Source organism: Pollachius pollachius, assembly GCF_949987615.1.
Source record: "Pollachius pollachius genome assembly, chromosome: 10".
Taxonomy (NCBI): domain Eukaryota; kingdom Metazoa; phylum Chordata; class Actinopteri; order Gadiformes; family Gadidae; genus Pollachius; species Pollachius pollachius.
The window spans coordinates 2,859,818-2,886,098 of NC_136943.1; the positions used below are offsets into that span (position 1 = coordinate 2,859,818).

Here is a 26,281-nt window from a genome sequence, read left to right on the forward strand (position 1 = left end):
CCTCCCTCTCTTACCCCCCCTCCCCCTCCCTCTCTCCCCCTCCCTCCCCCCTCCTCCCCCTCCCTCCCTCTCTTACCCCCCACTCTTCTTCTCCCTCCGTCTCCCTCCCCCTCGTCCTCCTCTCTCTATCCCCCTCTCTCCCTCCTCCCCCTCCCTCACTCTCTCCCTCATCCTCCTCTCCCCCTCCCTCCCTCCTCCTCTCCCCCCTCCCTCCCCCTCCCTATCTCCCCCCCCTCCCCTCCCTCTCTTACCCCCAACTCTTCTTCTCTCTCCGTCTCCCTCCTCCTCCTCTCTCTATCCCCCTCTCTCCCTCCTTCCCCTCCCTCACTCTCTCCCTCCTCCCCCTCCCCCCTCCTCCTCCCCCCTCCCTCCCCCTCTCTCCCTCCTCTCCCCCCTCCCTCCCCCTCACTCACTCTCTCCCTCCTCCTCTCCCCCTCCTCCTCCTCTCTCTCTCCCTCCTCTCCCCCCTCCCTCACTCTCTCCCTCCTCTCCCTCCCCCTCCCTCCCTCTCTCTCCCCCTCCCTCCTCTCCCTCTCCCTCTCCTCCTTCCCTCTCTCCCTCCTCCCCCTCCCACCCTCTCTCCCTCCTCCTCCTCCCTCTCTCCCTCCTCCCTCTCCCCCTCCCCCCTCTCTCCCTCCTCTCCCTCCCCCTCCCTCCCTCTCTTACCCCCTTCTCTCCCTCCCCCCTCCCTCCCCCCTCCCTCCCCGTCTCCCTCCCTCTCTCCCCCTCCAGGCCGTGGCTCTGACTCTGAGTCCGACTCCCCGACCCAGCGGAAGGTTCCGGACGTGAGGAAGGACGACATGCTCGCCCGCCGCACCTCGGTGAGCGAGCCGCGCGCCGCTGTGCCCTTCAACCAATACCTGCCCACCCGCAGCCAGGCCGCCGCCCACCTGCCACCCCCGGGACACCTCCCTGCCCCGCTGCGGCGCCGGAGGGGCGACCAGGAGGAGGCGCCGCACAGCAGCTGGAGTACCGCCTCCTCGCCTGTAGGGGGCGACAGGCCACTCAGGTGAGAGGAGGCTACCTCGGTTTGTTTTGGTAGCAGGTGGAACCCGGGCTATTTACTGCTTATTCCCTGTTTAGTTTATAAGAATACGTTAAAGGTTCACCCACACATCTCTAATATGCAGTTCTTTGTATCAGACGTTGATGTTAGGTACTTAATGAAATGTGAGGGCAGAGTTTGAATACAAATGTCGTTGACCGTAGATGGTACACACCTGACGTTGTCTTGAAAGTGACCGGGTGTCTAAAGGGTCCTATGGGGTCCTGTGTCCCTCATGTGGGGTCCTGTTGGGTCCTGGGTACCCCATGTGGGATCCTGGTTGTGTCAGACCCCCCTGATAGGCAACATGCAGGGAGGGTGCAGAGGTATAGATATAGGTAAGTATATAGATGTTTATATAAGTAGGTATATAGAGGTGTGTGTGTGTGTATATATATAGGTAGGTATATAGAGGGGTACATCTGCTGATACAGAGAGCTGGGATTATAGATCACCAGTCGCTCTCTTTTAAACTTTTTTTATATCTACTCCAATTTTGATGGTAGGCTTTCATTGGCTGCAGAGGAATTGAACTGACTCTGGATTGGTGCTGAGATTGAAGTTGTTTCCTGAAGGGCGGGGAAGTCCCTTCCTGTTTTTTGTGTTTTCATGGACACCAGGAAGCGATGCTTTTAATGCAACACAACACAGCAACCTGTACTTAACCGTCAGTTCTAAACAACTATTTAGCAAATCATGAATTATCTCCATCGCTTATGTCATAATACATTGTGTTTCTGTTCTGTTTAATCTCTCTCCATAACTTTTTATTCCATCTCTACAAACCTCTCGCTATCCCTCTTTCAATCCCCCTCTCTCTTTCTCTTTCTCTCTCCTCTCTCCTTTATCTCTCTCTACCCCTCTCTCCATCTCCATCTCTCTCTCTCTCTCTCTTCCCCTCTCTCTCTCTCCTCTCTCCACCCATCCCTCTTCCCTCTCTCTCCTCTCTCCCTCTCTGTTTGTGTGCCCCTCTCTCTCTCTCCCTCTTACCACCCCTTCTTCTCCCCTCTCTCTCTCTCTCCTCTCTCCCTGTCTGTGTCTGTGCTCCTCCTCTCCTTCCCTCCTCCTCTACTGCGTATAATCTTCCTCCTCCTCCTCCTGGACCATATACGGTCGTCCCCTGTGGACCTTCACATCACTTCCTGGTTCCATCGTTGCCATGGACACCGTCCTCTGGGACCGTGGTGGTTGTTGTTGTTGCTCCTTTAGTCACATGACCCGAGTCAACAGTCCGTCCCTGGAGCCCCAGTCCCATCCCCCTAGCCCCTCCCCTCTCCGAACACCCCATAACACCCCGGTCACTATGGTTACCCCTCCTCCTCCCCCTCCACTGGTCACCGGACCGCAGAACTGGATGACGGAGCAGGAGCAGGAGGAGGAGGAGGAGGAGGAGGTGGGAGGGGCCATCCCGCCTCCTGGCCTCTGGGGGCTGTCCTTCAGGAGGTGCAGTGCTCCCCAGCCCCGCCCCCACGACACGCCCCCCCGGGAGACAGCCAATCAGCTGGCGGTTAGCTCCGACCAAAGGTGACTCCTCCCTCCCACAGGGATGACTCCGCCCATATGATGTCATCCCGTCCCTCTTGTGTAGAAAGTCGGTGCAGAGATGGACGACTGGATCGGTAGACGGATAAATCGATTTGAACAGTTTAAACAGAATGAACAGAAGGAGAGATGCATGATGGGTAGAATGCTTTGGTGTTTACTCTGCAAGCTGCGATGAAACCAACCCTGATGGCAAGACGTGTTGACACACATACACACAGACACACACACACACACACACACAAACACAGTGAAAGGTACGGTGGGGACCACCCTCAGGATGTGAAGGAAACAAGGTGGCCTTCCTGAGGTTGTGGGGACATGATGTGTCGGTTCTCGGAGTCCCCCCGATGACAGTGTGGAGGAAAAACAGGTGATTTCTGTTTGATGTTAGCACTGGTGGTTAGCCCTGGAATAGTTAGCACTGGTGGTTAGCCCTGGAATGGTTAGCACTGGTGGTTAGCCCTGGAGTGGTTAGCACTGGTGGTTAGCCCTGGAGTGGTTAGCACTGGTGGTTAGCCCTGGAGTGGTTAGCACTGGTGGTTAGCCCTGGAGTGGTTAGCACTGGTGGTTAGCGGCACCAAATGAAAGGTTTCAAAGCTCCTGATTATAGCCGAGTGGTGATTTGAGGAGAGACTTCACGTATAGTGGCTACACTAACCGAGCTAGCTGAGCTAAGCTAGGGGGCGTGGCCTGTGTAACGCGGCGTTCTCCCAGCAGCGCCACCGCACGCTGCTCCTCTGAGGAGCACTTCCTGCGCCCGCCGCCCCTAGCGACCAGCACGGCCCCCACCTCGCCTACGGACAGGAAGTCACCGTCTGAGATTTACGGGGAGGAGGAGGAGGCGGTGCTTATCAGGACGAGGGCTGCGTTCTCATTGGCCGGGGTGTCGGAGCGCGGCCACAGGCGTTCCCTCCGAACTATGACCCCGTCCCCGCCCCCCCGAGCCCTGCCCACTAAGCCCAGCTTCCTGCCCGTCCCAGACGCCAGCGTCGCCATGGCGACCAGCGGAGGGGAGATGACGGCGCCGTCGCCAACGTGAGCCGCCGTTGTCACGCCGACGCACTGCATGCGTCTCCGACCGCAGGGAACTACAGCCGCAGGCCCGGGAGAACTACAACTTCCATGATGCTTTACAGCATGTGAACTGCGCGTTGGCTCGTGCGTGAATGGAATGCTGGCGATCACATGACCACATGATCACATGGCCACCTGCTTTAGATCGGACCGTCAGCCATGACTCGCTGGAATGTCGTTCGTTTTAATTTTGTCCCGTTTTCGCTGCATGACGCTGAGTCGGTAGGCCGACTTTGACCGAACATTTCCGATGTTTTGTTTTGCTTCCGATTGCCTGGATGATGTTTGGCTGTAGCATGTTCCAACGCTGACGCCTGATTGGCCGGCTCAAACTAAAGCAGCCAATCAGCACGCTGCAAGTGATGAAACCTGGAAACACAAAAGATAAATAGTCAGTACGACTGAGGTTATGCCCGTGAGTCGGTCCGCCGATCAGTGGCAGGGAGTGGTCACACCGCAGGGCTTTTATTTTGAAAAGGTAACCCAACAGGACATAACTTTTATTTTGAAAAGCGTGTGTGTTGTAATTATTCAAAGGAAGCTCCACTTCCTGCTTCCTGCCAGGGTTAGAACTATCCACCCAGACAGCTCCGTCAGCTACAGGGTGGAGCAGCTAGCCTCCATCACCCGACTAAATCCCTGCTGTAGGGAGCCATGGTCCCTGGACCCAGAAGGTGTCATGAAGCTGGTTCACCTGTCTGTTGGAGTCTGGAGTACATCTCCACCACAGCCTGGAAGCTCAGGCTGAGGTCAGCCCCTAGACCTCATGGATGACAGGTCAGGAGGTCAGGGGGTTAGCCCCTTGACCTCATGGATGTGTTCGTCCTCACCTCCCAGCTCCTCCTGCTGAGGTCTGGTGGAGGACACCTCCCCCTTGTGGGCGGAACGGGCGTCTCTGACCTCTTCTCATTGGTCGTCTGTCACTTAGACTGTCACTTAGATATGAGACGGACTGAATGTCATTGACTCATAAACTTTAAACAGTTTCCCTCGACTGATGTAGCACTTTATAGACGGTACACAACGCTTTCTAGTTGAGCCTTATGTCCATAGTGTTTCAGGTTAGCCAGCTAGCTAGAGGCTAACGGTTAGCTAGAGGCTAACAGCTAGCTAGAGCCTAGAGCGATCTAGCTAACAACCAGGTGTTGTTTAATTGTGTGTTGCTGTACAGGGTGTGTTTGGTTCTATGGTGGCTCTCTATCATTCTCTCTCCCCGTCTCTCTCCATGGTCCATCAGAACCACTGCTAGTAGGACCGCCACCTCACAGTAAGTCCTGCTGTGATTGGCTGCCTGAGGCCTGTCGCTGCATTGCTACACTGCCAACAAAGTTTCTCCTGGACAAATCAATTGATGGAAGAGTGTTGTCAGTTAACTGGATTAAAGCCCCTGGTATAAATGTATAAAATATATACATTAACGGCTTGAATGCTTATAACGATTGTTCAAATTTTATTGGTTAATTGAATCATTGATTGATTAGTTCATGGAGTTCACTTTGAGCAGAACATAACTATTGGCTAATAAACAAGCCTTGGACTTGGTTGCCAGATTGCCTTTGTCTAATCCCCCCGTATCAGATCTCATCAAAATGTCTTGAGACACACTATTTTAAGGACACTCTTTAACATTGGACACACCCCTAAGGCTGGACACGCCCCTAAGACTGGACACTACCCTACGACTGTATACAATCCTATCTCAGGGTACACCCCTTGTTATGGACACGCCCCTAATGCTGGGCCCGCCCCTAACTCTTTGCCCGCCCCATCGCGGACATGCCCTAATGCTGGGCCCGCCCCTAGCGCTGGGCCCGCCCTTTACGCTGGGCCCGCCCCTAACGCTGAACACGGCCCTAACTGGAATCCGCGGCATGTCGCACTGAGCACGTCGCCCCCGAGTTTGAGATGTTTGCTGTGTTGCTAAGGAACTGAACATGAGTGGTGGAGGCACGCTGCCACCTTCTGAATGCTAATCGGTAGCCACCGCAGAGAGCAGGCCAGACAGCGGGGACTCTACCTGCACAAGCTCTATATGCTATCTCTTCTGCTCCAGCTCTATGCTGTCTCTTCTGCTCTAGCTCTATGCTAATTGCTGTAGCTCTATGCTAACTGCTCTAGCTCTATATTTACTCTTCAGCTCTAGTGCTATGCTATCTCTTCTGCTCTAGCTCTATGCCAACTGCTCTAGATCTATGCTAACTCTTCTGCTCCAGCTCTTTGCTATCTCTTCTGCTCTAGCTCTATGCTAATTGCTGTAGCTCTATGCTAACTGCTCTAGCTCTATATTTACTCTTCAGCTCTAGTTCTATGCTATCTCTTCTGCTCCAGCTCTATGCTATCTCTTCTGCGCTAGCTCTATGCTAATTGCTGTAGCTCTATGCTAACTGCTCTAGCTCTATATTTACTCTTCAGCTCTAGTTCTATGCTATCTCTTCTGCTCTAGCTCTATGCCAACTGCTCTAGATCTATGCTAACTCTTCTGCTCCAGCTCTATGCTATCTCTTCTGCTCTAGCTCTATGCTAATTACTCTAGCTCTACGCTGACTCTTCAACCCTAGCCCTATGCTAACTCTTCTGTCTGGCTCTATGCTTGCTGCTCTATCTCTATGCTAACTCTTATGCTCTAGCTCTATGCTATCTCTTCTAGCTCTATTGAGCTGGAGGTTCCCTGAGGAAACGCCGAAGGTGCAGTCAGACAGGGAGACAGATGTACAGCCTGTCAATCGAACTGTGTGTGTGTATATCTCCAGGAGTGTGAGTATGATTGACATGCGTGGCGAGGAGGCGGGGCTTCAGCCCCACTGCCAGGCACGCCACGAGGGGATCCACAGCCAGTACCACCGCATGAAGGACGACGACGACCACTGGCAGGATGTGAGCTCCTCCACTACCTGTCCTGTTGTGGTCCACTTCCTGTCCTGTTGTTGTCCACTTCCTGTCCTTTTGTGTCTACTTCCTGTAGTCTGTGATGTTCTACTACTGTTTGTTTGTTAAATGTATTGAAATGTATTTCTCATTGTTGGTGAAATGCATTTATTTAAAATGTGTGACTGTAAAAACATGTACATGTATATTTAGATTATTATGTAATATGCATATTTATATACATGTGTCTGTGTTTGTGTGTCTAAATTAATACATGTTTATATATATTAAACATGGATATTTATACATTTATATTCTTATGTTGTGTGTGTGTGTCCGGTGTGTGTGTCTCTGCCTGTATGGTGTGTATGTGTGTGTGTGTCTGCGTATATGGTGTGTGATTATATGTTTATGTGTGTGTGTGCGTTTGCGTGTGCGTGTGTGTGTGTGTGTTAGGACCTGGCGCGCTGGAAGACGCGGCGGCGCAGTGTGTCTCAGGACCTGATGAGGAAGGAGGAGGAGAGAAAGAGGATGGAGCAGCTGATGTCAGGGGGCGGGGCTTCCGCCCAGCGCAGGAAGAGCATCAAGACCTACCGCGAGATCGTGGAGGACAAGTACGACCTCACTTCCTGTTTACAAAGCTCAACTTCATGTTTTTGCATCACACCTAGTCTAACTCTACTTCCTGGTAACGTCTCTATCTTACTCTACTTCCTGTTTACATATCTATCCAGCTCTACTTCCTGTTTACATCTTTTTCTGACCCTACTTCCTGTTTACATCTCTATCTGACTCTACTTCTTGTTTACACCTCTATCTGACTACTTCCTGTTTCCTGTTTATGTTAAATGTTCCATAATGTGTTATTAAACATAGTTTGAGTTTCCTCCTCCATCTGAGGACGTCATGAACGTGTGTTGAGGCGGATGGGAGTGTGGTTGCCTAGTAACCCCCCTCCCCCCCTCCCCAGAGAGCGTCGGGAGGAGGAGCTACGGCTGGCCTATCGCAGCGCCCGTTCCCCCGAGGAGGCGGCGGTGGTGCTCCAGCGCTACACCCAGCGCTTCTCCATCAGCGAGGCCGTGATGGAGCGGCTGCAGCTGCCCAAACTCCTGGACCACGGCCCCGCCTCCCCGCTCGGCCCCGCCCACGACCCCGACGGACCAATGAGGTTCCTGCGGCAGCAGTCGGCGCCGGCGCCTCGCTTCACCGCCACGGTGGAGGCCCGGGTGGAGGAGGTCCCCCGAGGCTCCTCCCCCTCCTCCCTCGGCTCCTCCCCCTCCTCCTCCTCTCCCCCCCACCGCCCGCAGATCCGCTCGCGGTCCTCGGAGCCCCCCTGCTCCCGCGCCCCCCTCTCTCCTAAAGCCGGGCCCGTGCTGAGCCCCCGGCCCCTCCCCAGGGCCCGGGGACCCTCTCTGGAACCGGTACCCTCTGGACCCTCTGGACCCTCTGGACCTCCTGGACCTCCTGGACCCTCTGGACCTCCTGGACCCTCTGGATCTCCTGGACCCTCTGGACCCTCTGGACCTCCTGGACCCTCTAGACCCTCTGGATCTCCTGTACCCTCTGGTTCTCCTGGACCCTCTGGACCTCTTGGACCCTCTGGACCTCCTGGACCCTCTGGATCTCCTGGACCCTCTAGACCCTCTAGACCCTCTGGATCTCCTGGACCCTCTGGATCTCCTGGACCTCCTGGACCCTCTGGATCTCCTGGACCCTCTAGACCCTCTGGATCTCCTGGACCCTCTGGACCTCCTGGACCCTCTAGACCCTCTGGACCTCCTGGACCCTCTGGATCTCCTGGACCCTCTAGACCCTCTGGATCTCCTGGACCCTCTAGACCCTCTGGATCTCCTGGACCCTCTGGACCTCCTGGACCCTCTAGACCCTCTGGACCTCCTGGACCCTCTGGATCTCCTGGACCCTCTAGACCCTCTGGATCTCCTGGACCCTCTAGACCCTCTGGATCTCCTGGACCCTCTGGATCTCCTGGACCCTCTAGACCCTCTGCATCTCCTGGACCCTCTAGACCCTCTGCATCTCCTGGACCCTCTAGACCCTCTGGATCTCCTGGACCCTCAGCAGAACCAGGACCTGTGAGTGGGAAGGTGGGGAATTCTCTAGCGGAATTTTCTTGAGGGTCTGGGGGGTTCAGGGTCTGGTGGGTCTGGTGGCTGTAGGGTCTAAGGGGTGGAGGGTCTGGTGAGGGTGGATCCGTCGTCGTGGGTTACGGGGTTTCTGTCGAGGTCTTTTTGAAACGGGGCGAGCGAGGAGTGGATCTGGAATGTGGTCGGGCCCCCGGTGAATGGGGGGGCCCCAGTCCTACAGACTTAAGGAGCAGATGAGAGGGGCCACTCGCCCTGTGAAGTGGATCCCAGACGCACAATGAGAGCCCACACACGGGGGGGGGGGGGAGGGGAGAGAGAGAGAGAGAGAGAGAGAGAGAGAGAGAGAGAGAGAGAGAGAGAGAGAGAGAGAGAGAGAGAGAGGTCTCGTCATGAAGCCTCCTCTCCCAGCCTCCCCCTCTCTAAAAACATCAAAAGGTATTTTAATTTTTCTAGATCTTCCTGGTAAATTAATTAACTTGTCGCCCCCCCCCCCCCCCCCCCCCCCCCCCACAGGCGGACATTTTGCAGCTCGTCACCGGAGACACAGGAAATGATGTCGCCCTCAGCACGCCAACAGATTCCCCATCGCGCCTCCAACCCTCCCCCTCCCGACCACTGCCTCTCCTCCCCCCTTCACCCAGCCCGGCCACGCCCACCATGGCCACGCCCGCCTTGAGCCCGCCCCCCGCCATCCAGGGGCCTCCACAGCCCGGTCCTGGAGCCCGGAGCCTCGCCCCCCTGGGCCCCGCCCCCACGGTGAGGAGGGGGAGGGGCTAATACTGCAACCAATCAACTCGGTCTAGATGAGGTCATTAAGGAGCAGGTAGGGGTTAGACAGTACAGAGACGGGTCATTAAGGAGCAGGTAGGGGTTAGACAGTACAGAGACAGGTCATTAAGGAGCAGGTAGGGGTTAGACAGTACAGAGACAGGTCATTAAGGAGCAGGTAGGGGTTAGACAGTACAGAGACAGGTCATTAAGGAGCAGGTAGGGGTTAGACAGTACAGAGACAGGTCATTAAGGAGCAGGTAGGGGTTAGACAGTACAGAGACAGGTCATTCAGGAGCAGGCAGGGGTTAGACACAATATTACATGATGTATTACGTGAAGACTCACACCTCCTGTTTCTCCTCCAGGAGCAAGGGGAGCTGAGAGGAGGCAGAGAAACTGCTGACCATCTGAAGAGGGAGGAGCCAAAGGCTGAAGCTCCGCCCCCAGGTCAGACGTCACACTCGGTTCTATGACTGGAGATCTACATTTCTAACACTCTCATAGTTTATATAGATATACGTTTCTAATTCTGTTATTGTGTACATAGATCTACGTTTCTAAATCTCTCGTTGTGTATATAGGATATTTGTATTTTTATTTAATTTTAATTTATGTATTTTTATACCTTTTTCAGTCTCTGCTGTGACCCCCTAGTTTCCTGTTTGATCAGTAAAGGACATTTTCTCTCACCGTCAGTCTGCCCTCGTGTGGACGTTTTAGGAACAGCATCTAAAGCCTCGACAGAATGCATCAGAGTGTCCGTGTGTCTCGCTGTGCTGCGGTGATCTGGTGTCGCTGAAACAGAACCTCATCAGCTCTGTCGTGTTCTCTTACAGAACCTCAGAACACGTCCCTGGAACCGACGCAGACTCCCACACCAAACACCCCCCCTCTCGTCCAATCAGATCCCAGCGTGTGTCTGCAGCCCAGCGGCTCGCTTCCCGATTGGTCCTACACGTCAGACAGCCTTCCAGATGTCTCCGTCTCCCTCGGTTACAGCTCTCCCTCTGCCACCAGAACAGGTGAATACATCCCATAATACTAAGGCCTGTTCCTCCTCCTGCACCTCCTCCTCCTCCTCCTGCTTCTTATGGTTTGCTTCCTGGGTGAAAGGTCATATTTTTTGTGTTTCACCTTCGCTCGCAGGAGAGCGAGAGGTCTGATCCTCGCCTGACTCCTTCTTCTCTTCCTCCTCCTCCTCTCCCTCTCCTCCCCACCTACTCTCCCCCTCCCCCTCACCTCCCCCTCCTCTCCTCCCCCCTCCTTTCCCCACTCCCCTCTCCTCTCCACCATTCTCTCCTCCTCCTCCTCTCCCCCTCCCCCTGTAGAGCTCCTAAACAGTGTGAGTTCCCGTCGGGAGTTCTTCCTCTCGCCAGGTAACCCCGCCCCTCAGATATTGTACAGGGTCTCCCCCCCCCCCCCCCCCCCCTGCCCTCAGGGGCCGACCCACTCCCTTAGCTTGTTGCGTCTTGTTTAGCTTCTGTTGCTGTTCTCGGTTCGCTTCTGCTTTGGACTCTATTAACATGTTCGCTAACAACAACGAGTGGTTAATGCTAGGGGCGGGACAAAATCGTGATACACCGATATATCGTCGTCCTTCTTCGTGCGATGCAAGAATCGATACACTGGTATAAAATGTCTATATTATATTTGTAGATTTTTCTATAAAAAGTTATTTTTTTAGATTTTCTTTTGTTGCCTTTTTATGCTTTTTTCCTGAATAGTTCGACAGGAGATATTGCCCCAAATATCAATCTTTAAATTAATTAAATAAGGCGTTCTAAACTGATTTCCCTGCTCCTCCAGGTGGCGCTCAACACATGAATGAAGGAAACTATAACTATAACTAGCCAAAGACGAGTAGCTGAAAAACTAGCCAAAAACTCAGATTGGACTGTGAAATAAAGATCGGAGTTCAGCACTTTACCTTTTCAGTCATTTTGTATTCATCGTGAGACATATATCGTGATGTATCATTATAGGATTGTCTTATAATATATAGATTATCGCAGAATCTCAGAATCACGATATTTTCGTGTCGCAGGCCATGTATCGCGTATCGTGAGGTACCCTGTGATTCCCATACCTAGTTAATACTACTTTACTACTACGACCAGACCAGTGCAGTCCACTGTTATTAAAGTAGTCTTTAGTAAGGGTGTGTTGCAAGCCCGCTGACGCGATCGTCTGATAGGTGGGTTTTTCCGATTCCTCCACACAGACTTGCTTGGTGTTCTGTGCTCGTGGAGAACCTCTTGTTGACCGGATGTTGTCGCTGAAACGCCTCCATGTTGTGGTCTAACATCACTAATCCTCAGCCGTCGCATGTCCCCTCTGTGTGCTAGCATGCAGCTCTTTAGCGCTCGCGGCTAACGCTAGCTCTCTGTCTCCCTCTCTCCCCCTGCAGATGGCAAGGAGCAGGGTCGCCATAGCAACGTGAGTACGGACCCCCCGCCAGGCGTTGTTTATGGGATGTGATCTATACATGAACAGGAGCACTACAGACTGAAACTTTACAAAACAGAACACAGTTTATTATTACCCGCCACGGCACATGGCCCATACTTCTCCAGTTATGGCTCTCCTTTCACTCTCTCTCCTTCTCTTTCTTCCTCTGTTTTCCTCTTGCCCTCTCTCCCTCTCCCTCTCTCCCTCTCCCCCTCTCCCTCTCCCTCTGTACCTCTCTCCCTCTTCTCCCTCTCCCTACTTCTCTCCCTCCAGTAGTTTCTCTGAGCCTGGTCTTGCAGTCTTGTAGATCCGTCGACCGTCGTTGTAGTTGTGGTGTAGAAGTGCTCTGTACTCTGTCGTGTTAGAACAACTCTCTGTCTCCCTTTCCTTTCTCCCTCAACCTGGGTGTTTGTCTGTCTGCATGGGTGTGTGTGGTTATCGCTGTGTGTGTGTGTGTGTGTGTGTACATACATACGTGTGTGTGTGGGGATCCAGGGGCCCCCAGGGGCCCTCCGGGGGGATCGGGGCCCCTGGGACCCGGAGGACGAGCGGCGGAGACAGGAGAGGTGGCAGCAGGACCAGGACCGGCTGCTGCAGGTACCCTGAGCAAGGCACCAGGGTGCCGGTGCCATTCCCTGTCTCCCTTCAACCTGTACCCTGAGCAAGACACTAACCTGCCAGGGTTGCTGGTTCCATTCCCTGTGTACCTTTAACATGGAGCCTGGGCAGCCTGGCGAGGCACTAACTCAGCCAGGCTCACTAGTTTAAATTCCCTTTGTGGAAGGCGCAAGCCAGGGCTGCTGGTTCGATTCCACGTATACTTCAACTTGTTACAGCTACCGTCGGCAGCCGAGCAAGGCACTAACTAGCAGCTCCATCCCCTACATGTGCTCTAGTTACTTTAAAACAGGTCCCGGTCTTTTCGACTCTGTCGCGACGATCAGATGTGATTCTGGCGCCCTCTGCCGACAGGAAGAGGTTAAAAACATTGACGTTCAAAAGCATCCGCTCATTGAGTCGGTGGGTTTGTCACGTTGGTGCCATGCAATATAAACAATGCATGTTTTAATGCGCAAAACAGCATGAGCTACCATAGCATGTTAGCTCACAGAGAGAGCTAGGCAGTAACACAGCAGAGTTCCGTGTGATGCTAGGAGAGATATCTCCTCAGCTAGCTTCGCTCTCCAGCATCAAGCTGCTCCACCGTTTTAGTGTAGTTCACACATCGGCCATTAGATGGTGTCAGCGCCCTAGAAAAACAACGCTGTAGATTAACAACGCGTAGCTTTCTCTGAATACCACCATCCCACCTTCCCACGCAGGGAAGAGTGCATCTCATGGGTCCAGACAATAGTATAGTAGATTTAAAATCATCTGAACTCCAAGTCTGATGGAGACAAGCCGGCTCAGCTCTGTTCAGGAGAGTGTTCTGTGGGCTCTAAGCTCGCTGCTCGGAGACTCTTGATGTTCTGCTGTCCCTCTTTCACTATTTACTTTCGCTCTCTCTTCTGTCTGGCTATCTCCATCCCTCTCTCTACCTTTATCAACCTCTCTCTCTCTCTCTCTCTCTATGTCTCTCTGTCACTCTGGGTTTTACAAATACCAGGACGGGAATAACTGTAAACTCAGATTGGGTATATCTGTAAACTGTGTCGGTCGGAACACTTTGATTGGCTGCTTATTCTGCATTCCCTGTTCCTAAACTCAACCCTCTCATACCCCAGACAGACTCCCAGACACTCACACACTCACTCCCTCACACACTCACTCCCTCACACGCTCACTCCCTCACACACTCACTCCCTCACACACTCACACACTCACTAACCAGCAGGAGAAGCAGCCGTGTGGTGCTGAGGTTTCGTCCCTGTGCTGGTGCTGATGTTGTTGTCGTGGTAACAGGAGCAGTATCTGCGGGAGCAGGAGCGACTGAGGGGGGAGTGGGAGAGGGCCCAGAAGGAGGTGGTGGAGGAGGAGCTGAAGTACCACCAGGAGGTGTGTGTGTGTGTGTGTGTGTGTGTGTGTGTGTGTGTGTCTGTGTCTGTGTGTGTGTCTGTGTCTGTGTGTGTCTGTGTGTGTGTGTGTGTGTGTCTGTGTGTGCGAGAGATATAAGGGTACTTCTATTAATAACTGTGATGCATGTGTGTATTATTTGTTGAAACAGGGAGTAGGAAGAGTTCTACGTGCTAACAGTACTGGAGGACTACTGATAATACCTGTAGCTCAGCAGATAAACTCAGACATGGCTATGGGTCTTACTTAGTGTTCTAGCATATTTAGTGTAATAGCATTTTATTGAGGAGATACTGCAGGAAAAATGGTCTCCTCAAAGACTAAATGGTGTTAGAGTTTGGTTTATATATGGGGGGGCAGTGACTCAAGAGGTAGAGCGGGTTGACTGGCTCTAGTTCGACTCGTAGATGAGTGTCAAGGTGTCCCTGAGCAAGACTAATAACCCTCACCGCTCCCTACGAGCTGGCTGTGGCCTTGCATTCAATTTGGTCCGTTTACCGTTTACCGTATATATTTATATATTTATGTTTATTTCCGTGTAACTCCAGGAGCGTAAGCTGCTGCAGGAGACTCTGCCCCCCCTCACCTCCCCCCTGCCCCCCCTCACCTCCCCCCTGCCCTCTCTCGCCTCCCCCCTCGCCTCTCTCCCCTCCCCGCGCCGGGGGATGCAGAACCCACCGCCGCCACAGGGGGGCGCTGCTCCCTCGCTGAGCAGCTTGGAGAACCAGGAGAGACAGTCGGTGGGGATCTGATGATTATAAGGAAAACGTTCTGATATTATTAATATTATTAATGCTACATCTGTTCGTTAATATATCATGTTTTATATTATATTACTATTATATTATATTCTGAGAATATTTTATTCCTATTTACATTTTGTTATATTCATGTTATAAATATTATATTCATGTTCAATTTTATTTGTTAGATTATATTATATACATATTATATTATATATTCATGATATATTATATGCGTATTACATTGTATTATATTATTTTCTTTTTATATTAATTTCACATTATATTGCATTATATTTTTTCATATTATTTATATTATATTGTATTATATTATATTCCTATTAAGTTTCCTATTTTCATCCTTTGTGATTGGCTGACAGGTTGGAAGTGAAAACTACAGAACGAGTGACATCAGCACAGCAGACGATAGCATGAAGACCGCCAAGAGGTCAGAGTTCCCCTCATCACATGACCGTCTGTCCATTACCACAGTCTGTCCTTTATCACAGCTACAGTCTGTCCTTTATCACAGCTACAGTCTGTCCTTTATCACAGCTACAGTCTGTTGTTATCACAGCTACATTCTGTCCTTTATCACAGCTACAGTCTCTCCTTTATCACAGTCTGTCCTTTATTACAGCTACAGTCTGTCCTTTATCACAGCTACAGTCTGTTCTTTATCACAGTCTGTTCTTTATCACAGCTACAGTCTGTTGTTATCACAGCTACATTCTGTCCTTTATCACAGCTACAGTCTGTCCTTTATCACAGTCTGTCCTTTATCACAGCTACAGTCTGTCCTTTATCACAGCTACAGTCTGTCCATTACCACAGTCTGTCCTAAATCACAGCTACAGTCTGTCCTCTATCACAGCTACAGTCTGTGCTTTGTCACAGCTCCAGAGTGTCCCATATTATGATTCCAGTTAGTCATTAAGGAAGCTTCATATTTGTGTGTTTATGCCCATGTATGGTCTGACTGTGTCACTCTTGTCTTGCAGCTCTTTCAGTCTCAACAGCAGCCAATCAGAAGCTGTCCACCAGGCTATGCAAAACGGACAAAAGGCCTCGCCTCAAGCCCCGCCCACAACCATGGCCCATGCCAGAAGCCCCGCCCACAGCGAGAAGCAGGAAGTGGTCCTGGACTGTAGCACCCCCAGCAAACCCAAAGGAGACCGCAGGTGTGTGTGTGTGTGTGTGTGTGTGTGTGTGTGTGTGTGTGTGTGTGTGTGTTTGTGTATGTGATGAATCTGATCCGGATAGCGTCCATAATCCCTTTCCACACAGGACATTATAGTATGTATTTCCCATCTCTGTGAAACGGGCTGCAGTTCCTAATAACGGCCACCAGGTGGCAGCACACTCCTGTCTATTTCCCCCCGTCGCTCTCCGGCCATCAGGCGCTCAAACCTCACGACAGCGTCGAAGATATTCTCGCCAATATCTGTCGTTAACTATTCCTGACGTAATGTTTAACTTCGCGTCGGGTTAGCGTTAACTCAGGACCGCTCAGGGTGGAGGCGGGTGGAGGTCTACGTCACGCCCCGGTCTGCCTGCTGATTGGCTCCTCTCCGAGGGGCCCGGCAGCCAATGGGGTGAGGGCAGCGGTGTGACGTCATGTTGTTGCTGTCTGTTTTCAGGTGCCGTCCTGTTGAGTTAAACTCTAAGCCCCCCCCCTGCCCTGCCCCCAACAGGTACTGTTTCTGCCCGGTCATTGCGCGCTCTGCTACTTACCCACAATGCACCGCGGGCCCTCCCCCCCCTCCTCCTCACAATATGCGGCAAACAGAGGCTCTGTTGTCGATGACATCATCTCTGCACTCACACCCGTTGATTCCACACGCGTGTGCTGGTGTGTGTGTGTGTGTGTGTGTGGTCGTGGCCGTGTATGCGTGTGCCAGCGAGTGTGTGTCAGCAAGTGTCTGTGTGTGTGTGGTTGTGTGTGCCAACAAGTGTGTGTGTGTGTGTGTGTGTGTGTGGCCGTGTATGTCGTGCCAGTGTGTTTCCCAGTGGTAACCTGCATCTTCATTCACATTCGGTAAATTCACAACCCGGAATAACCACTTTTAACCTGCTCACAGCGAGCTGTGATTCTAGATCCGCCCTGCAACCCGTCCAGCTGTTGATGTAGCTTCTACGGTTCTGAATCTGCGCTTCGATTCGGTCTCTGTGCTCGTCTGTATCTACGTTCACTAAGAGAGCTCTACAGAATTAGAATGAGCTTCCTGACGATTCTACATGTTCTAGATCGATAGAGCCAATCTCCTCTTCAGTGTCTATCCTCTGTTCTCTTCAAGCTTAACTTTATTAAATCGCCGATGAGTACGGTTGACACAGTCAGGCGGGGGGGCGGAGTCTGGGCAGGAAGCAGCTCCGCCCCTTTGATCCTCTCCTTCTCTCCTCCTCTTCTCTCATTCTCACCTTATTTCCTCCTTTCCTCCTCTCCCCTCTCCTCCTCTCCCCTCTCCTCTCCTCTCTGCTCCTCTCCCCTCTCCTTCTCTCCCCTCCTCTCCTTCTCATGTTCTCCATTTGTCTTTTCTTCTCCACCTTTATCTCCTCTGTAATTGAATCACCCCCCCCCCAGGTCGGTGAGTGGCAGGAAGCTGTGTTCCAGCTGTGGGCGGGCCTTAGGGAAGGGCGCGGCCATGATCATTGAGACGCTCGGACTCTTCTTCCACATCCAGTGTTTCAAGGTACACACACACTCTCTCTCTCTCTCTCTCTCTCGCTCTCTCTCTCGCTCTCTCTCTCCCTCAGTGCTGGGTGTGTCGGGGCCTCTCCCTCTCTTTGTTTTAAGCTCTCTCTCTCTCAGTGTGTCTGATGGTCTCTCGCCCCTCTCTCTCTCAGTGTGTCTGATGGTCTCTCGCCCCTCTCTCTCTGTGTGTCTGAAGGTCTCTCGCCCCTCTCTCTCTCAGTGTGGCTGATGGTCTCTCGCCCCTCTCTCTCTCTCTCAGTGTGTCTGATGGTCTCTTGCCCCTCTCTCTCTCAGTGTGTCTGATGGTCTCTCTCCCCTACCTCTCTCAGTGTGTCTGATGGTCTCTCGCCCCTCTCTCTCAATGTGTCTGATGGTCTCTCGCCCCTCTCTCTCTCAGTGTGTCTGATGGTCTCTCGCCCCTCTCTCTCTCTCTCTCTCTCTCTCTCTCTCTGTGTGTCTGATGGTCTCTCGCCCCTCTCTCTCCCAGTGTGTCTGATGGTCTCTCGCCCCTCTCTCTCTCTCTGTGTGTGTCTGATGGTCTCTCGCCCCTCTCTCTCTCCCAGTGTGTCTGATGGTCTCTCGCCCCTCTCTCTCTCTCTGTGTGTGTCTGATGGTCTCTCGCCCCTCTCTCTCTCTCAGTGTGTCTGATGGTCTCTCGCCCCTCTCTCTCTCTCAGTGTGTCTGATGGTCTCTCGCCCCTCTCTCTCTCAGTGTGTCTGATGGTCTCTCTCCCCTCTCTCTCTCTCTCTCTCGCCCCTCTCTCTCTGTGTGTCTGATGGGCTCTCGCCCCTCTCCCCCTCTCTCTCTGTGTGTCTGATGGTCTCTCGCCCCTCTCTCTCAGTGTGTCTGATGGTCTCTTGCCCCTCTCTCTCTCAGTGTGTTTGATGGTCTCTCGCCCCTCTCTCTGATGGTCTCTCTCCCCTCTCCCTCTCAGTGTGTCTGATGGTCTCTCGCCCCTCTCTCTCCTTGTGTCTGATGGTCTCTCGCCCCTCTCGCTCTCTTAGTGTGTCTGATGGTCTCTCGCCCCTCTCTCTCTCAGTGTGTCTGATGGTCTCTCGCCCCTCTCGCTCTCTGTGTGTCTGATGGTCTCTCGCCCCTCTCTCTCTCAGTGTGTCTGATGGTCTCTCGCCCCTCTCTCTCTCAGTGTGTCTGAAGGTCTCTCGCCCCTCTCTCTCTCAGTGTGTCTGAAGGTCTCTCGCCCCTCTCTCTCTCAGTGTGTCTGATGGTCTCTCGCCCCTCTCCCTCAGTGAGTCTGATGGTCTCTCGCCCCTCTCCCTCAGTGTGTCTGATGGTCTCTCACCCCTCTCTCTCAGTGTGTCTGATGGTCTCTCGCCCCTCTCTCTCTCAGTGTGGAGTGTGTCGGGGTCTTCTCGGGGACACCACCACGGGAACCGACGTACGGATCAGGAACGGACTCCTCAACTGCCACCAGTGCTACATCCGCTCCCGCTGTACGTGTGTGTGTGTGCGTGTGTGTGTGTGTGTGCTGAAGGACTGTATACTTAACAGTCATGGATGGATGTACATTAGACTAATTTTCTAAATAATTTGGGGATTTATTAAATCTCTCTCTCTCTCTCTCTCTGTCTCTGTCTCTGTCTCTGTCTCTCTCTCTCTCTCTCTGTGTCTCTCTCTCTCTCTCAGCTGCTGGTCAGCCGACCACCTTGTGATGTACAGGAGACCAAAGATGTCCTCCTCCTCCTTCTCATCTCCTCCTCATTCACCTCCTCCAATGGTTCACCTGGTTGGCCCCTCCCTCTGCAGGGCATGGGCCAATCAGAACGGTCGGTAAAAGGTTTCAAGACTTGCCATGTATATGTTATCATATATGTTCATGAAATCTCAGCCAATGGATGTGACTCCTGCGTGTGACATCACGGAATCTCCCCTGTTCGACCAATCAAGAGACTGCATCAGATCTGACCAACAAATCAACTTCATGAGGTGTCTGTAAAACCCTCCTTATAGACAACTGCTCTATATAGAGGATCCTTATAGACAACTGCTCTATATAGAGGATCCTTATAGACTATTGCTCTATGATAGATCCTTATAGACTACTGCTCTATGATAGATCCTTATAGACTACTGCTCTATGATAGATCTTTATAGACGACTACTCTATACATGATCCTTATAGACTACTGCTCTATGATAGATCCTTATAGACTACTGCTCTATGATAGATCCTTATAGACTACTGCTCTATGATAGATCCTTATAGACGACTACTCTATACATGATCCTTATAGACTACTGCTCTATGATAGATCATTATAGACTACTGCTCTATATGGATCCTTATAGACTACTGCTCTATACATGATCCTTATAGACTACTGCTCTATGAGACCTTATAGACTACTGCTCTATGAGACCTTATAGACTACTGCTCTATAGAGGATCCCTAGAGACTACTGCTCTATAGAGAATACTTATAGACTACTGCTCTATGAGAGGATCTTTATAGACCATTGCTCTGTATGGATCATTATAGAATACTGCTCTATAGAGGGTCTTTCTAGAGTTGTAGTCCTTATGTGTCAAATATAAAGGCTGTATTCCTGGTCCCAAAGAGCAAAGTAAAGATGAGCAGAAAATAACTGAGTATATAATCACTGGTATCCAGGTCTTAGAGATATTGTTATTCTAATCTAGAGGTTTTGATTTGTATGTTAAGGATTTCTTTACGCGTAAACTCTGAATGTGATTGGCTTTAGTTAAGTGGCTGTTCCTTCTGTCTCCTGATGACTCCAACGAGGGACGTCTGAGCTGCGTTTGACCTTTGAACTTTGACCTTTTCACCTTACTGACCCATGCAGTAAACAGGCCTTGGCTGCGGTATTTTGCTTGAGATAAATGAATATTTTGTATTTATGATGATGCTTCGTCGATAGAGCAATAACATATTTACCATTTTTGTTATTGTATTACATTATATCAACATAAAGCATATTTTTATCCTTGTTATGGAATCATGATGTACGACGTATGCAAATGTCCTGCTTGTTAAACACCGCCTGATTGGCCGGCCGGTCAGCGGGGGACTTAACGAGGAGCGAGTAACAAGGGGAGAGTAACGAGGAGTGAGTAACAAGGAGAGACGAGCGAGTAACGAGGGGCGGGTAATGAGCAGAGAGGAGCGAGTAACGAGGGGCGAGTAACGAGGAGGTTGAAGCGATAGCGTAAATGTGCCTTAGGGTTAGCAGGACGGAGCTAGCTGGTCTCTCAGATCGGGGGGGTCCACTCGGAGCCCCCGTCTGGTCATTCCTGAGGATTTTCACCCTCATTTTCACACTAAAGAAATTGCCGAATTGAAATATTATCGAAATGGGTTTCATTTTAAATGTTGTTAAATTGCACCGCAGCTGTTTTTCGTGTTTGTTGAAATTGCAGATTTTAAGATGATCACGTTAAATAGTCAGCCGACGCGTTCGTACGATTTAACGGCAGAAGTAATATCGGCCGAGCGGCGCTCGCACCGCTGGGCTGGGATCTGTGGCATCGCGACACACGCCGGTCCAGATGTGGTCCAGTTGTGGTCCAGATGTTCTGGTGCTGAGGCTGTGTGCAGAAGCACGTTGAGCCCACACCGAACGATCCTCCGCTCCCCGTCTCTCCAGTGTTCCTGCGCTCCGCCCATTTGTATTGTCCCTTAGCTTCTGGTTCGGGTGTTGCTGAGGCTTCTGGGTAGGATCCGTGGCTGGGAAGGAGCTGGTATTTATTGCGTCATGCACCCGAGGACTTTCCCAATAGGAGCAGGTCAAATGCAGCGGAATTTCTAGCATAATGTATGTTTATAAATAAAATGTATAAACCAAAAGGAGAACTTGTTTGTGTCTCTTAATGTTTCACCGTTGCACAGTATGTATTTGTCTGAATAGATTTACTTTAAGCTTAGCTCTACTAATACTAATATATCTACCAATACTTATAGATTTACTCAGGGTGCGATTTGCCGGTGGGGATGGTGGGGATTATCCCCCCCTCTGGTTTACACGTCCTACCCTCTGCTGAATTATTTTTATCCTCGGTGGGGATAAAAATTATCCCCCCCACCCAAAGTATTTTCACCGTTACATCGTAATAATTAACAACCAAAATACACAGGGTCCGTCTTCATTTTGAAACATTTTAAAATGTTTCTCAAAATTATCCCCCCCTCTGGTTTTTTCACAAATCGCACCCTGGATTTACTAATACTAATATATCTAATAATAATTATAGATCTACTAATCCTAATAGATGTACTAATGCTAATAGACCTACTAACACTAATATATCTAGTAACACTAATAGATCTAATCACACTAATAGTTATGCCAATATAGCTATACTAATTGATATACAAATACTAATAGATCTACTTACACTAATCGATATACTAATACTAATATTTATATTAATACTTATGCAACTATACTAATAGATATACTAACACTAATATACCAGGTTACACTTACAATAATAGATGTACTAATAGTAACAGTTCTACTAACACTAATAGTTATAACACTAATAGTTATACTAAAAGATCTATACTAATAGATCTACTAACACTAATATATATATTAACACTATAAGATCAACTAATACTTACAGATCAACTAATACTAACAGATCTGCTAACACTGATAAACATTAATTATAGCTCTAACACTAAAAGGCCTACCTTACCAATAGATATATTAATACTGATGTTAATACTGCCTACTTTAACCTTTGAGCTCTATTAAATCTGCTAGGCAGGGCTGATGCATCCTGACCAGCCCCACACAGACTATAATAACTACTGTCGGGCAGGTGAGCGAAACTAGATGAAGATTTTTAGTATTTAGTAAAACTTGCTTTGGATCAGCTTCATTGTTTTGACTTCATAACTAACGTCGTAGCCTGACGCCTGCACTGTCCGTGGTGCTCAAACGCGCCCCGGCTGACGTCACACCTGCAGCCCAGACCTTATCTAGAAATTACCGTATTTATCCTAATATAAAATCGACTCAGCCATTTTATCATCAATAACAAGGGACGAAGCATCTTGGACCATTATTTTTTTTTTTATCATCAACAATCATTTCAATGGTACACCTGGAAAACTATGTGCACGTGTAGAAATAGTTCCTTATTCTTAAATATAAGCATTCATGACCTACATATAAATAACTTTGAATCCGGACGAAACGAGTTACATAAAGTTCACAGAGTGAGGAGGAGGGGGGGAAGGGGAAGGGGGGGGGGGGGGGGAGAGAGACGACATGCAAATGAGACGAAATAAATACAAAAGCTTGCATCACTTCTGGGATGAGCAGAATCAGAGGGGTGGGGGGGGAACGGAACCGGGGGGGGGAGGGGGGGATGCTCCAGAGATGAACTACGTCAGACGAGAGTACACAACACCACAAAACACTTGCGTACAAACACACACAAACATACAGGGGGGTCTGTGGGGGCGCTGCGGGGCGTTGTGCGGTTCGAGGGGGCGGGGCTCCGTTCTTATTGATCGTCTATCGATCGGTGAACGGAAACCACCGCGAGCCCTGAAATCTGTGATGGGCCGCGTGCGTGATGACGATCTAGAAAAACAAAATGATGCACGCGCATCCCCCCCAACCTTCTCAGTCTGTCGGGGGCGCGCGGCGCGTCTTTTTCGTCCTGAAATAAGAGTCGGCGGCGAGCGGACGACGCGTCTTGTCCCAAACCTCGGCTCTGATCGGATCGGTGATCGGTGATCGATGCTCTGCTGCTGCTGTGGGGGTGGCGCGATGACGTCACATTGTGATTCTTCTAACCTGACCGCGCGAGGAGCCGGGGAGGGAGGGAGCGACCCCCGCAGCGGAAGTCGTCATCGTCCTGTTGATGTGTATGTGTGTCCTTCGGTCATGTCCCTCCCCCCCACCCCTCTCCCACTCCCCCCTCCTCCCCCCCCCCCCGGCTACAGTCCTCCTTCCCATCCACCGCGGACCCGCTAAAACATGCCGCTCTTCACGAGCGCCGCCTTGTTGGCGCCGTTCTGTCTCTGCAGGGACGACAGCACGCTCGCGAAGGGCCCGCCCAACGAGTCCGGGATGGAGGTGATGGTCCCGGGGCCGCTGGCCCAGGAGCCCTGGCCCCCCTGGGACCCCGGGACCCCCATGGACCCCGAGGTCTTCCCCGGGTCCCCCTGCCCGCCTCCCGGGCTGCTGAGCGCGCCCCCCGCGGGGCTGGGCCCGGAGCAGGAGGAGGGGGGCCCCGCGGGGTGTGGCCCCCCCGGACCCCCTGTGCTGTCTGGGTCGGCGCTCTTCTGCTCCTTGCTGTCCTCGTCGCGCGGGTCCGACTTCTTCCCGGTTCCGTTCTTTGCCGCAGCAGCGGCGGCGGCGGCCGCGCGCTCCTGCTTGCGGAACTTTGCGCGTCGGTTCTGGAACCAAACCTAGAAATACAGGATCTACATCAGTAATCGATAATCATTTAATCACTAATATGATCGTTAATATTATCGTTAATATGATCGGTAATATGATCATATTACTTATCGTTGATCATTAATAAAACATCACGTGATCAAATAGGACATAATGTGAAAAGTGGAAATATCATAAAAAAGTATGACAATTATAACGTGTACATAATGACACCGATAGAATAAAATAATAATATTCCATACTCGATAGTGCGTTTATTTATTTTTGCGTGTTTATATTTATGTCTCGTGCCGTAGTGACGGTGCAGGTGGGCGCGCGCGGGGGCATACCTGCACGCGGGCTTCGGTCAGGTCGATCTTGAGGGCGAGCTCCTCGCGGGTGTAGATGTCCGGGTAGTGCGTCTCCGCGAACACCCGCTCGAGCTCCTTCAGCTGCGCACTCGTGAATGTGGTCCGGATGCGCCTCTGCTTCCGCTTCTCGTTCAGCCCCCCGTGGTCCGTGAACAGCTTGTAGGGTACTGGAGGAGAGGGGGTGACAGGGTCCCGTTAGGGGGGGCTGGACAGGGTCCCGAGTCGCGGGGCGCGTGGACACCCGGTGGTATCCGGGTCACCAAGCGGAAGTCAATTTAAAATCCAGTATTTTGTGTAAAATGAATCGCGCGTCCATATCAAATAGGCGTAAGAGTCGCTGAGGTGCGGAGTCGCTGCGCGCCGCGCGCCGTGATGCGCTTTACTGTAATGTTACCTTAATTGTAATCTTAACTTGATTGTCATGTTAACTTAATTGTAATGTTGACCTAATTGTTTGGGTTGGGGTTGGTGAAGTTGTCATAATGTTGTGATGTACCGTAATGTACTGCCACTTCATCTCATCTCATCTCGTTATTAAGATGCTTCTCGTCTCAGAGTAAATAAATGATTCTCTCCTTCCTAAGATGATGTTGTTGGCGGTTAGGGCGCGAGCAGGACAGCATAACCCGCTAACCCAATTACCGCCGCCTGCAATCGCTCCTAACCTGATAAATCCGCTTCATTTGGGTAAGCAGATTCGCTTTGGTAAATACTAAACACGTTTCCATGTGGAAACGCAATCACGGGCTTTATAAAGACAACCTAGTTACTGGGAGCGGCTCGCGCATGGGGGCTTACCTGCGGCGTAAGGGCTGCTCTGGTGGTCTCGGAGGGTCCCGAGGCTGCAGGAGCCGGGCGCGAGGGACGGGCAGCCCGCGGAAGCGCCAAACGACGTTCGGATGGGGTTGTACTGGAAGCCGCTTGCCTGGCTGCACGAGCTGAAGTCGGCGTAGGCGGAGGCCAGGCTGCCGCTGTCCATCCCGGCCATACACGACTCGTAGGCGGAGGAGTTCAGGTAAGAGTATTCCATTTTATACATCGGAAGAGGCTTCGTGGAGACGGAAAGACGCACTTCCTAGGAAACCAAGAAAAAAATGTGGAAACAACAAAACGCGAAATTGGATTTAAACAGACGGATAGGAGGACGCGCGTGACTCGTGGCGTGGCGGGAGTGGGGCGGAGGAGATGTTGACTGGTCGGCGGCCGCTCCTCGACTGGCCTGCTTTATAGGCGCCTCGCCCGCTTTTATGAAAAGCCCCCTAAGAGCCGCCTAGCCCCCCGGTCTCTAGAGCATCCAGCGCTCCTAATAAACTTGGCTCTTTCCGCTTGGACAATAGCAAAGCGTTTGGTCTTATTGCTCGCGCTTTTTTACATGACAATAACTCATCAGTCTATTGGGCTGGCACTGGGGGCCTCGCGCTGTCCAACCTCCCTCCCATTGATCCGCTGCGTCTCTAATTAGAATTTAATACCGCGCGCCATTACGCGCCAAGCCTCCGCGCGCCATCCACCCCTCTCCTCTCTAACCGCCATCTTGCCCTTTAATTCAATCACACCACTTGGAAATAATGAAAGTTGGGTGACGATTCTCCCTGATCCAATTTTCTCCCCGAGCTTTTAAGCCTTTTAAGCGCGCGGATACCTTGGGCAGATTTCACGTCGGATCCTCCGCGTCTCTCTGGCGCGCGCTGCGGACGGCCTCGCTGCTTCTCTCGTGACTGCAGATGTGGAGGCTGCTGCTGCAGCACGACACACACACACACACACACACACACACACACACACACACGCACACACGCACACACACACACGCACGCACGCACGCACGCACAAACGCAGACGCACACACACGTTTAACTGCGACCACTCTGCTGTTTGTTTTTATTCTTTATTTATTTGTATTTAATTAAATCGCATTTTTTTTCTTAAGCTACTTCAACGAAATTACGCACAAAAATAATGTCAAGATGAAAGCTGCAACGCCTTTACATTCTGAAAGAGGGATATCAACCCTTCGATCCAGATGTGTGTTTCCCGTCCCGTCTGTCGGTCTATTTATTACCCAACACCCCGGCTCCAACAGGCCTTTATCTCATCAGCTTCGCGGCCTTGATTCAAACGAGATCGTAATTACTATTATTGGCTTCATAATTCCCTTTATTCGGTGAAGAACATCTTTGTAATGAATGCGAGGAACTCGCGTCCAACCTCTCCGGCTGATAATCCGGT

General features: G+C 51.3%; 2 protein-coding genes across 7 annotated transcripts in view; one reads left to right on the top strand and one right to left on the bottom strand.

The window, feature by feature from the left end:
* LOC307081474 (LIM and calponin homology domains-containing protein 1-like) overlaps window positions 1-21,102 on the top strand; it is a 49,218-nt gene extending 28,116 nt beyond the window's left edge. The window contains exons 8-25 of one of the 6 annotated variants that reach the window (XM_079744682.1): window positions 733-1,009; window positions 6,415-6,538; window positions 6,986-7,143; window positions 7,500-8,634; window positions 9,148-9,390; window positions 9,771-9,852; window positions 10,242-10,427; window positions 10,734-10,781; window positions 11,813-11,841; window positions 12,349-12,450; window positions 13,756-13,848; window positions 14,415-14,606; window positions 14,990-15,057; window positions 15,611-15,790; window positions 16,250-16,303; window positions 17,194-17,302; window positions 18,653-18,755; window positions 18,949-21,102. In XM_079744682.1, the coding sequence (XP_079600808.1) occupies window positions 733-1,009; window positions 6,415-6,538; window positions 6,986-7,143; window positions 7,500-8,634; window positions 9,148-9,390; window positions 9,771-9,852; window positions 10,242-10,427; window positions 10,734-10,781; window positions 11,813-11,841; window positions 12,349-12,450; window positions 13,756-13,848; window positions 14,415-14,606; window positions 14,990-15,057; window positions 15,611-15,790; window positions 16,250-16,303; window positions 17,194-17,302; window positions 18,653-18,755; window positions 18,949-18,974 (3,209 nt within the window). In that variant the 3' untranslated portion in view covers window positions 18,975-21,102. The remainder of the gene's footprint in view (window positions 1-732; window positions 1,010-6,414; window positions 6,539-6,985; window positions 7,144-7,499; window positions 8,635-9,147; window positions 9,391-9,770; window positions 9,853-10,241; window positions 10,428-10,733; window positions 10,782-11,812; window positions 11,842-12,348; window positions 12,451-13,755; window positions 13,849-14,414; window positions 14,607-14,989; window positions 15,058-15,610; window positions 15,791-16,249; window positions 16,304-17,193; window positions 17,303-18,652; window positions 18,756-18,948) is intronic. The other 5 variants (XM_079744683.1, XM_079744685.1, XM_079744686.1 and 2 more) reach the window with 5 other exon arrangements.
* Window positions 21,103-23,269: 2,167 nt separating this feature from the next.
* phox2bb (paired like homeobox 2Bb) lies at window positions 23,270-25,091 on the bottom strand (the record flags this gene model as incomplete). Its single annotated transcript, XM_079744284.1, has 3 exons — window positions 23,270-23,710; window positions 24,032-24,219; window positions 24,851-25,091. 3 exons carry the CDS (start codon window positions 25,089-25,091, stop codon window positions 23,270-23,272), a joined length of 870 nt encoding a protein of 289 aa, XP_079600410.1.
* Window positions 25,092-26,281: the final 1,190 nt, after the last annotated feature.